Source organism: Lethenteron reissneri, chromosome 58, assembly GCF_015708825.2.
Source record: "Lethenteron reissneri isolate LAM-NWPU_2019-01 chromosome 58, ASM1570882v1, whole genome shotgun sequence".
Classification (NCBI taxonomy): domain Eukaryota; kingdom Metazoa; phylum Chordata; class Hyperoartia; order Petromyzontiformes; family Petromyzontidae; genus Lethenteron; species Lethenteron reissneri.
Genome location: NC_083836.1, coordinates 7,684,390 through 7,702,570, shown reverse-complemented (window position 1 = coordinate 7,702,570; position 18,181 = coordinate 7,684,390). Strand labels below are relative to the sequence as shown.

Below are 18,181 nucleotides of genomic sequence, written 5' to 3'. Positions count from 1 at the left end.
CTTATTAGACTCATAATATGTATTTATCCTGGAGAAATCCGATGAGCTATGAAGCTCCTTAAGTGGTTACAACAACACGCAGCACAAAAAAACAAAGTATGGGAAAGGAAGGCAAATCACTCAAAATAAATTCGTGAAATATATGAAGTATATAAGTTTAAATTGCATAAGTATGTATGATATACGTAACCAGAGGATTGCACTGGGATTCTGTATCTCATATAAAAGGAAACCCGTTAGATTTTATTTCAAGTGGGATTAACACATTGTTACAATTTATTTTCGTGTAATAAAATCGTACGGCATCGTGTCGACGTCACGTCAAGTTTTAAGGGTGAATTGAATATATCACTTCTCAGACTCGCACGTGAACTCCGCAGCATGTAGCTGAGAATCGTTTATGCCAGTGCATTTGGTTATTCCCGTCATTCTTAAAGCGCAAGGTTCTTGCCAAAGGGAACCGTTTTACAGAGCGAAGTGTGCCAATAGCGGGAGGGGGGGGAGGCGATGTTGCGGTGGTTTAGCCCAATCCAGTGACTCGCGAGGAAATTTCTCAAATTTCGACCGAGACGCGCCCGCCTTGAACAACATCACGGGACCTTTAACATCAACTGTGAAGCGGACGGCATCAGCCACGGTGGCTAGGAGATGTTAACTACCTCGCCTGGTATACAGGAGGTCGTGGATTCGATGCCGACCCTGACGCCGAGCTGTATATTTGGAGTTTGCGTGTCTCTCTCTTTCTCTCCACGTGGTCACGCGGATTTTTTTCCGGGTCCTCCGGGTTTTCCCCCTCCACGTTTAGAAACAACAACATGCGTTTAGAGTGTTTGGCTGCTGTAAATTTCCACACGATGATAAGCTACTTTTTTTAGCTATCATTTGTGGCCAGATCACTTGTGAAAACAAAGAGCTATGTAGCAGCACCATTGGAACCTCATTTGCCAGTAGAAAAATATGATAATTGTTTTTTTACCCTTTTATCTGGCAACAAAACTGACACCTTTTTTTTACGAGGATTCATGTTTGCATAGACCACAATACCTGCAGTCATAATGTAAACAAAAAACATAACTCTGATAATGTATGCACTGTCCTTGAAGTTGATTGGTCCACACCCGAGACAGCTTTCCTTGAGCCTAGTCTCACATGGTGTTGGACCAGATGACGCCAAAAGGCGCTATATAGCAGCTCAGTGGGCCTTACCTGGTAAAAAAAAAATGTAGTTTCATTAACCAGAGTGGCCACCGGGCTCGAACCGTGAACCTCTGCAACAACGAGGTGAACTCGCGATTGGTCACACGGATTGACTTGATATCAAGCAACACCGCTTGGGAGCAAGGCCATCGGTGATTCTGTACGAAGTCGCACGCTGGTATCATAAGTTGTCCCCTTGCATTCCACCCCGGCACCTGTGCGTTGCTCCTATCAGCACTCTGCTCACGGTGCGCTTACATCCAGCTTTTTACTGCAATGTTTCGAGTTGTTTCGTCACGTGCGTTTAGGGCTGTGGATGTGACGCTTCAGCATTTGGTGAACGCATCAACAGCATTCAAATTCGGTGGCATGATTTGTAAGGAACAGATTTCGACGCAAACTATTTTATGCATGAGTGCGAGAAGGGATTTTAGTAGCTGAGACGTTACAAGTTTGGCGCTTCCACCTCTTCCTTACCCAAGCCCAACAACTCTGCTCTCTGTAACAGCCCTTGCAATATCTTCTGCCAATTGGGTGTATGATGTACGTTAGAACTTCTTTCGCAAACCGTACGTCGCCAACCGTGCTGATCGGAGGTGCGAAAATCGGAGGTGTGTGAGCAATAGCTGCCCCATACCGATGATGATGATGATGCCCAACAGAGGTGAAACGGGAATACTTTAATCAGGTGGAGCAGCCAAGCTAAAGTGTCCTGGTGATCTCTAGTCGTGGTGGGACGTGTACATGGCAGGGTTTCCACCTGCCCCTCGTGTTCGCAGGATTGCGTCCTATCGTCGAGGAGGCAGCTGTAATGGCATCTCCTTTTTTCTAGATTTGAAGTTTTCGTCACGTAGGTGAAAAAATAATAAATAATAATAAAAATAATAAAATGAAAATTACTAAATTAAATCACGACGTTTCGGAGGCAACACAAGCTTCCGTCATCAGGTGCAACAGCCACAGCAAAATTATTGTAGTGAGTAGGTAATTTTGCTGTGGCTGTTCCACCTGATGGCGGAAGCTTGTGTTGCCTCCGAAACGTCGTGATTTAATGTAGTAATTTTCATTTTATTATAATTTTTTCACCTACGTGACTTTACCGAAAGAACCAAAGAGTATGGCATCTCTTGTCAAGTCTTCCCCAGGACATTAAAAGTCTCAACTTTTTTTGGTTGTTCAATTGTGTAAGAACAACAACAATAAACCACAGCGCGTGCACGTGCAGTTATTCACCCTCTTACGGTATACGGAGATATTCATCTTCACATGATACCAGAGGTGCCAACCCGAATACTCGGTCATCACACTGATCTGTTGACACAGAGTGTAACAAGGCAGCACTTGGAGTACTGATTGTTTAGGCCAGTCGGGCGCATATGATGGATGCAGTGCCTATTTTGCCAAGAGAGAGAGGGGAGGAGGGCATATGCTTGGTGCTGAGAATTTCTCCCACGGTGCTTTGCAGGCTGAATTGTACAATGTGTCGCATATGCATCCCGCTGGAGACTGAGGCCTATTGACGGATATGTGAAGAGGTTGAATATATGTGAAAATGTATAGAACATGTGTAGAACATGATTGCTACAGCATGCACAAATACTATCATGGGTGTGGGCCGTGAATTGGTCAAGGTGAAATGTAACGGTCGGATATGCGATGTCTCGCAATATATCTTCCGATGTTAAATTATGATATTCGTCCATAATAAGAGGTTTTTTTGGGTTAAATCGCATAAATGTGTCGTTAAAACCCGCCACCACCCGACACAGCCAACTAGTAAGGGTTGTCACGTAAACAGAACGTGGCCAATTCGTCACTAGTACAGCACACCGGTGTGTTGGAGAGCCAAGCCACAACAATTACAACTTGAGTACGACGTTTCGCCAGTAATTACAACTAGCTTCATCAGGCGACAGCCAGATCTAACCCAAAAAAACCTCTTATGGATGATATTAGTCGCGAAAGCCTACGTGTTAAATTATGATATTCATATGTATATGCGCTATGCGTAGAGCAAAACGTATGGTTTTTGTTCTGTCTGTAAGAGAAGGTAACCACTGTTTACACGATCCTGTACTCGTGCAGCTTTACCCAAGAAACAACTAAACTCAGAACAGTGATCGTTGTTCAACTGTGGCCAGGCCAAGGTTCACACTGTAACACATTCCTGCGGAGGGAGCTGGTAGGAACGTTGGGTTGCTCGGTCAATGGCCAGGGTCAACGACGGCGTGGTGTATTCCGCAAATATGGCCGACTGTGAGGGCGGGCACAAGCCGGCGTGAGTAGGTTAAACGTTGAGTTTCATAAGGGCACCACGGGGTAACCAGCCCCTCCCCACCCAGCCCCACCCCTCCCACCCCCCACCCAGCCCCACCCTCCCCACCCAGCCCCTCCCCACCCTCCCCACCCAGCCCCTCTCCACCCTCCCCACCCAGCACCTCCCCACCCTCCCCTCCCCACCCAGCCCCTCCCCACCCTCCCCTCCCCACCCAGCCCCTCCCTCCCCACCCAGCCCCTCCCTGCACGATGGACGGACAAAATAATCCCCTGTGGGCTGGTGTAACCAGGAGGTTCCTACCAGTAAAACCTTCCACATTCTCCACAGCTCTTGTGTAACCGTACGGGGAAATTGGCAGCCGAACAGGCATTTCAAGACGTAGATATTGTTTCAACGGATTTGAGGTGTGAGACACAGTCGGTTAGCAATAGGATACGTGGTTATCAGGTTATAGTTTGAGTTCAGAGATTTTGTTGTTGTTGTTTTCAAATAAAAATGCGATGCATGAGATTCACACTTTGGTCATTGCAGACTTATTTACGCGTGTTGAACTTCTTTCGCACCGTATGCAGGCAACCACGCTAATCGGAGGCACGGGGTGAAGGGAAACAGACTAAACACGAAAATATTTCCCAAGAAATTCGTTTTCAATCTAGATTTAAGAGTGCATAGCTCCAGTGGCATCCTAACATCGGAAGGAAGAGCGTTCCAGACGGCCGTAGAAGCGCATCTGAAAGCGCGCGATGCCGGTGACCATTCTTTGTTTGATAGCCACTCACAAGCCGCTGCTGCTGCTGCTAGGATGACTGCAGTTCGCGTGATGATGGTTCATGCTCCTTGATGAGATACGCGAGGTATTGCGGTTCATTTGTGGCAAGCACTTTGCGTGCGGTGAGTGCGACCTCGTAACTGGCAGTCACCGGGCATGGAAAGCCAAAGCCCGAAAAGGAAAATCACCGGTGGTGCACAGCGGTGTTGGCGTATCGGGGGTGGTGGAGAGGTGGTGGTGGACCCACCACCACCACCGAGTGGGGGCCTCAGCATACATTGGGTGCAAGCTGTACAAGCTACATCGCTTAATTGTTATATCAATAAGGTGAAATGACTTAAACAAGTGTCTTTTTATAATGACGAGCATTGATTTTCTTTTGAATGTGTATAAAGACCCGAATTTCGAGCTGGAATTTTCATGCACCCGTATATTTTCATGAATCTGAGGCCCCCCTTGGGCTGTTTGGGGCCCCTAAGCTTTTGCTTTGATTTTCTTGGGGCCTAGCGGCAGCCATTGGCCGGCAAGCGTTTGTGTGACAGGGATTTTGTGATTCCAAAGAACACAGGATGAGATGTTACTATCCTTTGTGCAAGCACTTCCAAGAGTTCATGAACAGTGAGCCTGGTGAAATTTGGGGAGCGCATCGTCAGTAGTGACCCTTTGGTTCCTAGGGTGTTTCGGCCTTTCATACTATACACCCTCCCCAAAGGCGGCCAGCGACAGGGTGATCAATCCTACGCTTGCGTCCCATTCCCAATTAGTCATAGGAGTTGCCTTGTTGTTGGTAGCCAACATCCCATGGGACTATGCATGGCAGGGGCGTCCTCCTCCCTGAGTCAAGCATTGTTGACTGCATACCTCCTGGCCCTCTCACTTTGGGGCCCAGCTGGGGTCTTTCCTCTTCCCGCTCAGGGCCAACACCACTGATAACTATCTGAACTGGTCGTGGGCCTCCCCTAAGTCGACTGAACCTTAAATGAGTACCTGCTGTAGGGTACAAACATCAGCGCTGGGGAGACAAAGCCCTGGGCACACCACTCCCCCCTTGCACCTTGCACGCCTTAATAGATGCTCGCTAACAACACTTTAGCTACACAGGGGATATTTGTGTACCACAAGTTGATGATTCGTCACTCTCACTCATTCCCTATTCATTCAATACATTCGTCATCATTTACTGTCACCAATGTCGCTTTCACCCAATCCCTGCCATCATCAGGGTTGCTTCCATTACTTCCTCTCGTATATGTCATTCTCCCCACCTCCACCATTACATTCACACACGCGTTGTTGTGCCGTTGTTCATTCTTTGTGAAGTTCCTTGTCTGGTTTGTCGTATCGTGTACAGCCATTAACCTCAAGGTACATTTGCATGCACGTTTCAAGCATTGTATTGTATGTTTGTATTTTTGTGTGTGAGCGTGTGTGTGTAAATATGTTCGACACTTCACGTGGCCTCAGGGTGCACATAGCCTGGCACAAGCGTCGTGGTGACGTCACCGCCACTTAGTGGCGAATGGCGGTTGTTGTTGTTGTAAATATGTACCCCTGAGGTGCAAGGTGTGTGTGTGTGTGTTTGAACCGGTCCTGGGCCTCCCCTAGGTCGACTCAGCCTCAAATGAATACCTGGTGCGGTGTGCAAATATCGCCGCTGGGGAGACAAAGGCGGCCGGGCGTGGTGCTGTCCACCCACCCGCCCGTGCACCTTGCCGGCTTTCATAGGTGGCTCGCTAACAGCACTTGCCCCAACAGTGTGTTAAGACTATACGGGGGCTATTTGTCTTTGCGTGTGTGTGTGTTGGAACCAATTCAGATATATGCCAATGATGTTAGCCGTGGCCAGGAATCGAACTCGGGTGTCTGTGGTACGCGGCGCAGTGCGCTAACTACCGCCCCGTTACTGCACACCCTCCCCCCCTCCCGCCCACGCAACTATCGCGGTATCATGGACACATTTTACTTTCGTTATTGCAGAAATTCATATGCTATGGTTATTTCGGTAAAGTCAAGTAGATAGAGAATAAAATAATAAAAATATACAATTTTTTTTTTTACTCACGACGTTTCGATCGCAACACAAGCGGCCGTCATCAGGCGGAGAGAATAAAAGGGCCCTTTTTTTCTCGTGAGTTTTGATGACGACCGCTTGTGTTACGATCGAAACGCCGTGAGTTTTTTGGTTTTTGATATTTTTGATATTTTTATTTTATTTTCTATCTACGTGACTTTACCGAAAGAACCATAGAATAATACATTCTAACACTTCGCCAGAACCGCAGAGGAAAACGCCACCACATATTCAGCGGACGCCTGCTCCGAAGAAGACCCACCGCCCCACGACGCAACATCATCATTCGGCGGAGTACATTTCGGTTGTCGTGCGCTGCAGAGTTGCCGATGAATGCGGCGGAGCGCTACGATCCACTTTCGCGCACCGCTGCCAAACCGCGGGTGTTTCCTGTCGGCTCGCGAACTTTACCCCACGAAACGGCGGGGGGGCGGATGTGGGGTGTGGGGGGTGGTGGAGCAGCTCGTGAACTGGCGCTGACCGCAGGGCGATGGCGGTTCGCACGAAAGCCGTGGTCTGAACAAGCTCACTCGGGTCCCGTCCGCGGTCGACAGGCCATTCTTCCGCTGCCGTCAGCCGTCAAGAGACTCGGGGGGGGAGATCGGCGCTCACTCACCTGCGTTCCGTTCGTCCCCGGCCGTCGCTGTCCATCTCCGGCGAGGTGGGGGGGTGGGTGCGGTGTGGGTGATGTGGTGGTAGCGCGGAGGGGGGGAACTCACCGTCTGCGTGTCAAGGTGTTCTCCTCGCTGTCGCTGCCCGCCACCGCCATCGGCGAGCCGCCCTGGCTCTCGTCGTGCACCACCTCGATCTGGGCCCGGCGAGCGTTCGACGCGGAGCGTTCACGGGGAGGGAGCACAAATTGGACGCGGACATCACTTCCTTGCCCCCTGGATCTCGAGACGTCGAATGAATGACTGTCACGCACCTCCGATTTAGCACGGTTGGCTACGTGCGGTGCGAAAGAAGTTCAACGCGCATACATTCGTTCTGAAAAAAATTAACCCGTAAAAACAAAGCTTTTCACTATAAATCCTTTATATGCGTGGCGGCTAGAGTGCTCTCGTCCTCTGGCTTGAGATGGCTGCCACCTATGGGTCAGATGATTGCCTGCCACAATTAAGCAATTGGTAATGAAATATAAAAAAAATTCCTAAAAAGTGTAAAGTTATGGAAAAAAAATTTCACGAAAATAAATTGTCACGCACAACGAGTCTGTGTGCAAAATGTCAGCTCGATTGGATCACGGGAAGTGGGTTAAAAAACGACCGAAAGATTTTCACGGTCGTAAGCGCGCAAGCAAGCAAGCAAGTGAACTTAATATAAAGGATTTAACAAGTAAACCCGTAAAAACTAAGTTTTTCACTATAAATCCTTTATATGCATGGCATCGGGGTGGCTAGAGTCCTCTCGTCTTCTGGCTTGAGATGGCTGCCACCTATGGGTCAGATGATTGTCTGGCAGCATTAAGCAATTGGTAATTAAATATTTTTAAAAATTTCCCTAAACAGTGTAAAATTTTTGAATTTTTTTTCACGAACATTAATTGTCACGCACAACGAGTCTGTGTGCAAAATGTCAGCTCTATTGGATCACGGGAAGTGGGCTAAAAAACGACCGAAAGATTTGCACGGTCCTAAGCAAGCAAGCACGCAAGCAAGCAAGCGAACTTAATATGAAAGATTTAAAAATGAGAATAGGTTTCCACTTTTTCTGGCAATGAAACAGGTGTTAAAACACCAAATAGATACCTTGCTTACTTTTCATAATTTTTATACCGCCAAAAAATGTCCCATAGATATACATACATTCAGTCTGCGATTCTTCAATGGATGAGGGACAGCAACGCTGCACGAACTCTCTCCAGAGTTCCTCTCGTGGCCAGCAGACCTCCTCAACATTGGCACTCTGCTTCCGAACGTATTGCCACGAGCGAGAATACATTTCGATTGAAAGCTTTCGTGACTGCAGGGATTCATCTTCTTGCTTCTTTCGGTAAAGTCACGTAGAATGCAAATAATAAAATAATAAAAATAAAAATATATTATATTATTTGTTATTTGTTATTATTCTATTATTTACTGTAATGATCCTAATGATGATGACGATACGGCTTGTGCCTTCTAAGGTGCTATTATTTCCATGGAAATAATAAAATAATAAAAATAACAAATAATAATAATATATTATTAATATATTATATTATCCATTGTGTACAAAATATATTATATTATAATATTATTTGCAATATTTTTTATTTTTTATTATTTACATGGAAATAATAAAATAATAAAAATGCCAAATAATAATATATTGTATTATTATTTTTATTATTTACATTCTACATGACTTTACCGAAAAAACCAAGAAGGAGAATACATTTGTCAAAGGATCGAATGCTGGGATGCACAGCCGTTTAATTACATGGCAAGAGCATTTGCGACGATGGCAGGGAGTTGTGGGCCTGTCCGTCCATCCAAAGTTCTCACCTTTGGTGTGCTTTTCATCTTTTTGAGGCCTTTCTTTTTGGCGGGGTCCATCTCAGCGCACGCCTGCTTGTCCACACCTCTCCTTACAGCACCTTAAAAGGCACAAGTCGTATCGTCATTATCGTCATCATCATTAGGATCATTACAGTCATCGTCGTCGCCCTCATAAAGATCATTTTTGTCATCATTTTCAGCATGACCATCGTCATCGCTATCTCCTTCCGAAACAAGGCCGCCCGTACCCTGGCGCTTTACAGGAGCCGCTGTTGGTTTCTTGTGGTATCAGTCGCAACTGGACACTGGTGAGTGGTGAAACTTTGGTGGTTCGGAGTAGCCGCTTGCTGTCTCGTTCTCCTACTATTGCTCAATCCACACTCGTCTCCCCCCCCCCTTTACTGTAACAAACTTCCCACACCACATTAAGCCTTTTCTCACTAAGTTTCCGCTCCTCACTAAAAACTCACTTATTGTTCTCTAGCTCACCTCACGACCCCCCCTGCCCCCTTAATCTCCGCCTCATAACCACCAACACCGTTACTATTCCCTTTTCATATTCTTATACAGGTAGGAACAACAGTTCCACACTGCCCACCAGGGATTATTTGTCTGTCGTGCATAGCCCATCCCAAACATTTTGAATGTTTGGGAATTGCCCGATGATGCTGGATGCAATTACCAGCGAAACGTCGTACTCAAATTGTAAATGTTGTGGTTTCACGCTTCAACACACCGGTGGGCTAAAGCAGTGAACTAATTTGTCTTTTGTCAACGTGACACTTTTTTACTGATTGGCCGTGTCGGGTGGTGGAGGGTTACGACACATTTATAAATAACGCGATCTAAACCCAAAAACGTTGATTATGCATCCCAAACATGTACGCTCCCGGATTGGTTGAAGTGCGTCACATGACCGCGAGCTTTCTGCCGTGCACGAATGCGCTGTCCAACCAAGTTCCTACCTGCCCACTCCGAAGGAACGTATTTACATGGCTATCACTCATTCCCCATTCATTCCACTCATCATCATTTACTCTCATCGATTTTGCTTTCACCCAATTCACGCATCATCACAGATTCGCCCCCATCGCTTCCTCTCTCATCTATTTCATTCGCCTCGTCTCCACCGTGACTACCTTCACACACGCGACGTTGCACAGTTGTTCATTCTTTGTAAAGCGCCTAGGTTGAGACGAAATAAAAATTCCGTTCGGATAAGATAAAACATCAGGAGGGGACGAGGGTCAACGCCCGCTGCACTTTGAAAGGCCGTCCCACGAGCCGCATCAGGAATTGTAGACGCAGTCGAATCTTTTCAGTAAAAATTAAGAAGCCATGTTTTGTTTGCACAGCTTTACAACCAACCACTGAAGTAGACTGATCAGCCAATGGTATTTTCCTTATTATTGTCAGTTTTTTTTTATTGAAATGTTCACTGACATGCTTTGCATGGAGACATCGCATTACGGTATATATATGTGATAAATATATATAGGGCGCCAAGGTGGCAAGATGTTAACTCTCCCGCCTGGTATGCAGGTCGTGCGTTCCATCCCGACCCTGACGCCTGTATATTTGCATTTTGCATGTTCTCCCTGCGGTCGCATGGATTTTTCTCCGGGTCCTCCGGTTTTCCCCTCCACATTTCGGATCAACGTGCGTTTAGAGTAACCAGCTGTTAGAAATGTCCACGCGATAAGCCACTTCAACGAGATATCATTGTTCGATGCTGGCCATCAAACAATGACGGTAACCGCATCGCGCGCTTTCAGATGCGTTTCTGCGGCCGTCTGGAACGCTCATCCTTCCGACTTTAGGAGGCCACTGGAGCACCTCCGATTGGCACGGTGGTGCGAAAGAGGTTCAACATACGTACATTTGTGGCTAGGTCGCTTTCTTAAGAGAGCTACTACATAGCTCAGTGGGCCTTACCTGGTAAACAACAAAAAACCGCCAGCAGTAATAGATTAATCTCGTCCATACAGTGTTCAACAAGCACACACTGCGGGTCAGAAACACTTTCTCTTCAGACGATGCTTCCCTCGCACTCTTCCGCCGTGGAATTCTCTGACCGCGATTCAAATGAACGCAAGATATTGACGCGTCGAGCAACGCCACGTCATCAACGGGGCCGTCTGTTGCCGGCCACGTGGCGTTTTGCAGCCTCGAGAAATGAAAAATGAACAGAAAAAAAAGCTTATAGTAATCGGTTTTTACCCTTTCAACTGGTACAAAAACTGACACCTGTATACAAGGCATCATATTTGCAATAACCACAACACAAGCAGTCAAAATGCAAACAAAAATAAACAACTCTGATGATGATAATGATATGCACTGTCCTTGAGACAGCTTTTCTTAGAGCCGAGTCGCCATTGGTGTTGGAGCAGATGACGACAAAAGGCGTTCAACTCAAAGACAGCGCACTATCAGAGTATTGAGAGCTCGGGGCAAGCATTTACGCTATGAGACATCTCCTTTACCTCGCACCGCCGACGCTGCCGCTTACCCTGCGAGCTCTTGGGCGAGTGCCGCGGGGACTCTGGCCGCGGCGCCACGTGCTGCACCGGCCGCGCCTGCTTGGCGGCGAGCTTGCGCAGGCCCTGCCGCCGCTTCTCGAACATGTCCCTCACCTCCGTCACCTTCCGGTGGAGCACCTCCACGCGCTCCTGCAAACGGTGGTTGAGGGTGGGGTGCAGAACGTCGGCCGAGTCGATCGAGCTCACTTTCGTCGTCGTCGCTGTCGTAAACTGTCATTGGGACGCCGTCGTTTTTGTCAGCATCTGTGTGCCGTTTTTTTTATTCTTTCTCGTGGCAATACGCAAATGGGGCCAATGTTGAGGTCTGCTTGCCCACGTGTGTGTGCATGTGCATTAAATTTCCTTCGCGACCGTACGTAGCCAACCGTGCTAATCGGAGGTGCGGGGGGCACAGGACACTCATTGGGATTTGGGGATCTGGAATGAGATTCAGGATTAGGATTGTGAATCGGGTTTACAGGTTTGAATTTCAGAATAACATCTACGTGTGCGGTTACAAAAAAAGCACACCATTTTGTTACGTTCAGAATGGCACTTAATGAGGCTGACAGTCAGTATCTGCGTTCGGCTATTCTGTACACACGTTGAACTCCTCTCGCAACGCACGCCGGCGAACTGCGGGGAAGGACAACAATCTAAACACGGGAACCGTTAAGGTAAAGGTGCAGCCCTGAAATAGTTTGCCCGTGTCACTGTCGGTGGAAGGGCCTCCGCCAGAGACAGCTGTGGTGAGCCACTTGGGTGGATACTTTGGTTTAACCTTCCATGCTTGCCCAGATCACCTTGGAAGAGGTAGAAATACCCACACTTGACCCCAACCGCTCACGACTCGTGGGAGGGGGGCAAAGGTGGGGTGCATTGGACAGACTTGGCCATTGTTTCAACCGGGAGATTAGATCGAACTTGCGACACCTTCAGTGCCAGATGAAGCTAGTGTGGGGCCTGTAGCGTATGTTATAAAGGGGCCCTAAATAAAAAAAAACACGTAAATAATAAAACACACATTTTTTTTACTTGCATAGTAGAGTAATTGTGTTTTTTCATTTGCTATACAGCCAGATAATATGACAAATCGCTAACCTTTAACACCCAGTCGTTCATACAAGTGGAAGGCAGTATAGTACTATAGTAATAGAGCAAGTGCAGAATCACCGAACCGGAATTGATAGCTTGAGAGCATTTAACGCGGGGCCGTTGAAAGTGCAGGGCCCGTAGCATATGCAGCTACTTTTGCCACTACGATAATCCGGGACTGGACACCTTGTGCGCCAATCCTCACACTAGGACAACATCCCCACGACTTTCGACATCACAAACAACCCCATAATCTTCGAGAGACACGCGGCCGCCTCTGTCAATCTTTCACCACGACAAAGACTTCATTCCTTGACCGTTAAGCAGTTGGTGGGCAAAGGGCAGGGGGGGATGGATAGGGCGAGGTGTGTTGGGGGTGGGGCGGGGCAGTAAACGCGCCGGGCACGCGCTGACCCCGTGCGGGACTCACGGAGAGGTCGGAGGTCAGGATGGCGTCGAAGGGCGACGTGTCGCCCAGCTGGTGTTCGTGCGACGACTCGAGGAAGGCGTGGATCTCGGCCAGCGCTGCCTCGGCCCCTTCCTGGGACTGGCAGCGGTCCACGGGCTGCGAGGCGAGGAGGTACACCCCCCGCTCGCACCACGCCATCGCCTGGGCCGCGCGGAGGTGGGGCGGCCCGGTTAGACAGGTCCATCGGTCGAGCAGTGAGCTCATCAATGAGTGAGTCCGTCATTCAATCGGTGGTTCATTCAATCAGTGTATTTTCTGGCCAATGTCCATCTTCTTGGGGTTTTTCCCCCAATTCCCTGTCTCCCTTTTTACACCTTCCTTGCCAGTGCCCTTCTTTAATTATTTCTATGGGCGCGGTCTGTGTGCCCCCGTGTGACCCCCAACACATTACACTTGTCACAGATTAACCACAATACCTTGCTGATCTCGTCAAGGAGCAAACATTTTAGTCATCCTCGCAGCGGCTTTATACTGGCGATCGAACAAAGACGGTCACCGCATCGTGCGCTCTCAGATGCGCTTCTGCCGCTGTCCAGAACGCTCTTCCTTTCAATATTAGGAAGTCACTGGAGCTATTTACTTTTAAATCTAGATTGATAACTCATTTCTTTAGAACTGCTTTTTGTGTTTAGTTTGTTATCCTGCCCCCGCACCTCCGATTAGCACGGTTGGCTACGTACGGTGCAAACGAATTTCAACAAACATCAGTTGTTTGATCAAGCAGTTAAATCGTTATTTACGATTAATTAATATTATATGCCAATTATAGAGTGAAACCTCTCAGATCTGAGCTCGAATAATCTGGATTTTGGTATGTGGGCAGGTCTTTCTGCTTATTATCGACCCGACAAAATTCGTCGATTTAATTGCGTTGAGTTAATTCATCACGTCAGCGTTTATTAACGCTCCCTAAGATTAAATGCCTCAATGCAAATAGCGCTGCCTGTTTGTAGCAGGGAGGCACGATGACTCTCGTTAAAATTACCCAATCAGAACAAAACGTTTGTACTGAGGTTGAGTTTTTCCACTTAGGGAGCTTCGATGGAGAAAACCAGCGAAACCAGTTTGCAAATGCATTTTGCACAGACAGCTAACCATCGTTCTTCCAACTGCTAATTAAAACACATTCCTGCGGAGGGAGCTGGTAGGAACGTTGGGTTGCTCGGTCAATGGCCAGGGTCAACGGCGGCATGGTGTATTCCGCAAATATACCCGACTGTGAGGGCGGGCACAAGCCGGCGTGAGTAGGTTAAACGTTGAGTTTTATAAGGGCACCACGGGGTGACCAGCCCCTCCCCACTCAGCCCCACTTCTCCCACCCCCCACCCAGCCCCACCCTCCCCTCCCCACCCAGCCCCACCCTCCCCTCCCCACCCAGCCCCTCCCCACCCTTCCCTTTCCACCCAGCCCCACCCCTTCCATTTTTGGATGCACGACGAACGGACGGACAAAATAATCCCCTGTGGGCTGGTGTAACCAGGAGGTTCCTACCAGTACTACGCATGTTGGACAGCGTTGCATAATCCACGCGGTGGCGATTTGGTGATCACTGTTACATTGCTTTTATGGCTTTATTTTGGTGATTTCAAAAAGTTTTTGGTTTGGCCATGTTTGTTTGTTGTAGTACGGAGTTAGATTGATCGCTTTAATCTAAGTTGTCTTGTGGTTGTTGTTGTTTGACTTGCATCCCACTGGGATTTTTGCACACAGCGTTGGTATACGGTGCTTTTCCTGGATTTTTCTGTTTGCGCATAGTCACTTTAAGATGTTTTTTTGTTCATGTTTTTGTTTTTTGTTTGTTGCGGTTGCACCCAATTCAAGAGCCGAATGGCTCACAGGGCTATACCTAATAAATGAAACTGAAAACTGGTAACTACCTCGCTTGGTATACAGGAGGTCATGGGTTTGATCCCGACCCTGATGCCTGTATATATTTGAAGCGGTCATGCAGATTTTTTTGTCCGCGTCCTCCGGTTTTTCTTCTCCACATTTAGAATCAACATGCATTTAGAATATTCTCCTGCCATATATTTTCACACGACGATAATCCGATTGATCGAACCGTAATTTGTGGTGACCGGGTCGCTTCTGAAAAAAGAGCTACGCAACTCAGTGGGCCTTAGCTGGTACAATAAAAAATAGTTGATAGTTTAATATATTTGGAATTTGCATGCTCTCCTTGTGGTTGCATGGACTTTTCTACGATTTTTTCTCTCTCCAGATTTAGAATCTATACTGAAAGATTGGTCTTTTCCCTCCACGTTTAGAATTGACACGCGTTTAGAGTATTCGGCTGCTACAAATTTCCACGCGACGGTAAGCCGATGCGTCGAGCCGTCATTTGCGAGGGCCATGCCGCTTCTGAAAAAGAGCTACTCAGCTCAGTGGGTCCCTGAACCAGTCAGAATAACTACACGTTGTTATTGTTGTTGCTGTTGTTGTTGTTGTTGTGTAGGCGAGCGTCACCTTCTCGAGCCTCTTCTCCAGCTCGAGCGAGAGGCCGAGCGAGCGGCTCTTGCGCTCGTGACCCTCGGAGAACTCCAGCGAGATGCGCTGCAGCTCCTGGCAGGGCAGCGCGAGGGCGTCCTCCGCGAAGAGGTTGTCCGCCTCGATGAGCTCCTCCCCTCGCGAGGCGAGCGTAGTCACCTTGCCCAGCCACTCCTGCGCGCAGGGGAGCGGTGATGCAGCGGTCGGTGCACAGCATTTAATAACCCGAGGGCATTCATTTTTTTTCTCTCTCTCTCTCGCTGCGGAGCGCTTGCGTCGGAGCCGTGCCGCCGCCGCCGGATGACGGTGACGATGCTGGCCGCGCGGGAAGTTGTGGTGACGATACACGGGGCGCATGCATCGCAGATCAGCTGGTGTGTGTGCGTGTCTGTGTGTGTATCGGTGGGGAGCGGTAGTGTAGCGGTTAGCGCGCTGCGCTACGAACCCAGCGACGCGAGTTCGATTCCCGCTCATGGCCAACACCACCGGCGATTATTTGAACCGGTCCAGGGCCTCTCCTAGGTCGACTCAGCCTCAAATGAGTACCTGGTACGATGTGTAAACATCGCCACTGGGGAAACAGAGGCGGCCGGGCGTGGTGTTGGCAACCCACCCTCGTGTGTCGTGCCGGCCTTTATAGGTGCTCGCTAACAGCACTTGCCCCAACCATCTGTTAAGGCTATACGGGGGATCTTTACCTCTTGGAGCAGTAGCGTGGCGGATTAGCAGCCGCTCTACGAACCCAAAGACCTGAGTTCGATCGTCACTCACGGCCGACATTTTGGTGAAGTTCACAAATAATTGTCAATTGAGAGACCACACGAGTTGTCGCTTGAAACTGCGTCAAGCATCATCAGGTCAGAAAAGCAGAAAATCAGGATGACCCCACTCCCACTCCCTCACTGAGTTCTGTGTACGCCCCCTCGTTAACCAAGGTTGCTCTGCTAACCAAGGTCGCTCTGTTGACTAAAGGTCACTTTGTTAACCAAGGTCGCTCTGTTCTTCAAAGTTGCTCTGTTAATTAAGGTCACTTTCTTAACCAAGATTGCTCTGTTAACCAAAGTCGCTCTATTAACTAAAGGTCGCTCTGCTAACCAAAGTCGCTCTTCATAATCAACGTTTCAAAGTCGCTCTGTAAACTAAAGCTCGCTGTTTTAACCAAGGTCCCTCTGTTAACCAAAGTCGCTCTGTTAACCAAAGTCGCTCTGTTAACCAAAGTCGCTCTGTTAACCAAAGTCACTCTGTTAACCAAAGTCACTCTGTTAACCAAAGTCACTCTGTTAACCAAAGTCACTCTGTTAACCAAAGTCACTCTGTTAACCAAAGTCACTCTGTTAACCAAAGTCACTCTGTTAACCAAAGTCGCTCTGTTAACCAAAGTCACTCTGTTAACCAAAGTCACTCTGTTAACCAAAGTCGCTCTGTTAACCAAAGTCACTCTGTTAACCAAAGTCACTCTGTTAACCAAAGTCGCTCTGTTAACCAAAGTCACTCTGTTAACCAAAGTCACTCTGTTAACCAAAGTCGCTCTGTTAACCAAAGTCACTCTGTTATCCAAAGTCACTCTGTTAACCAAAGTCACTCTGTTAACCAAAGTCGCTCTGTTAACCAAAGTCACTCTGTTAACCAAAGTCACTCTGTTAACCAAAGTCGCTCTGTTAACCAAAGTCGCTCTGTTAACCAAAGTCGCTCTGTTAACCAAAGTCGCTCTGTTAACCAAAGTCGCTCTGTTAACCAAAGTCACTCTGTTAACCAAAGTCACTCTGTTAACCAAAGTCACTCTGTTAACCAAAGTCGCTCTGTTAACCAAAGTCACTCTGTTAACCAAAGTCGCTCTGTTAACCAAAGTCACTCTGTTAACCAAAGTCACTCTGTTAACCAAAGTCACTCTGTTAACCAAAGTCACTCTGTTAACCAAAGTCACTCTGTTAACCAAAGTCACTCTGTTAACCAAAGTCACTCTGTTAACCAAAGTCACTCTGTTAACCAAAGTCACTCTGTTAACCAAAGTCGCTCTGTTAACCAAAGTCACTCTGTTAACCAAAGTCACTCTGTTAACCAAAGTCGCTCTGTTAACCAAAGTCACTCTGTTAACCAAAGTCACTCTGTTAACCAAAGTCGCTCTGTTAACCAAAGTCACTCTGTTAACCAAAGTCACTCTGTTAACCAAAGTCGCTCTGTTAACCAAAGTCACTCTGTTATCCAAAGTCACTCTGTTAACCAAAGTCACTCTGTTAACCAAAGTCGCTCTGTTAACCAAAGTCACTCTGTTAACCAAAGTCACTCTGTTAACCAAAGTCACTCTGTTAACCAAAGTCACTTTGTTAACCAAAGTCGCTCTGTTAACCAAAGTCGCTCTGTTAACCAAGTTCGCTCTGTAAACTACAGGTCGCTGTGTTAACCAAAGTCCCTCTGTTAACCAAAGTCGCTCTGTTAACCAAAGTCGCTCTGTTAACCAAAGTCGCTCTGTTAACCAAAGTCACTCTGTTAACCAAGTTCGCTCTGTAAACTACAGGTCGCTGTGTTAACCAAAGTCGCTCTGTTAACCAAAGTCACTCTGTTAACCAAAGTCGCTCTGTTAACCAAAGTCACTCTGTTAACCAAAGTCACTCTGTTAACCAAAGTCACTCTGTTAACCAAAGTCACTCTGTTAACCAAAGTCGCTCTGTTAACCAAAGTCACTCTGTTAACCAAAGTCACTCTGTTAACCAAAGTCACTCTGTTAACCAAAGTCACTCTGTTAACCAAAGTCACTCTGTTAACCAAAGTCACTCTGTTAACCAAAGTCACTCTGTTAACCAAAGTCGCTCTGT

The 18,181-nt window shown here is 47.6% G+C and overlaps 1 protein-coding gene across 8 annotated transcripts in view; it reads right to left on the bottom strand.

The window, feature by feature from the left end:
* LOC133357615 (guanine nucleotide exchange factor DBS-like) overlaps nt 1-18,181 on the bottom strand; it is a 198,514-nt gene that overhangs the window by 108,566 nt on the left and 71,767 nt on the right. For all 8 annotated transcript variants that reach the window (XM_061575651.1, XM_061575648.1, XM_061575649.1 and 5 more), the window contains 5 exons: nt 15,348-15,542; nt 12,843-13,022; nt 11,308-11,467; nt 8,802-8,893; nt 7,035-7,123 (listed from right to left, as the gene is read on the bottom strand). In XM_061575651.1, the coding sequence (XP_061431635.1) occupies nt 7,035-7,123; nt 8,802-8,893; nt 11,308-11,467; nt 12,843-13,022; nt 15,348-15,542 (716 nt within the window). The remainder of the gene's footprint in view (nt 1-7,034; nt 7,124-8,801; nt 8,894-11,307; nt 11,468-12,842; nt 13,023-15,347; nt 15,543-18,181) is intronic.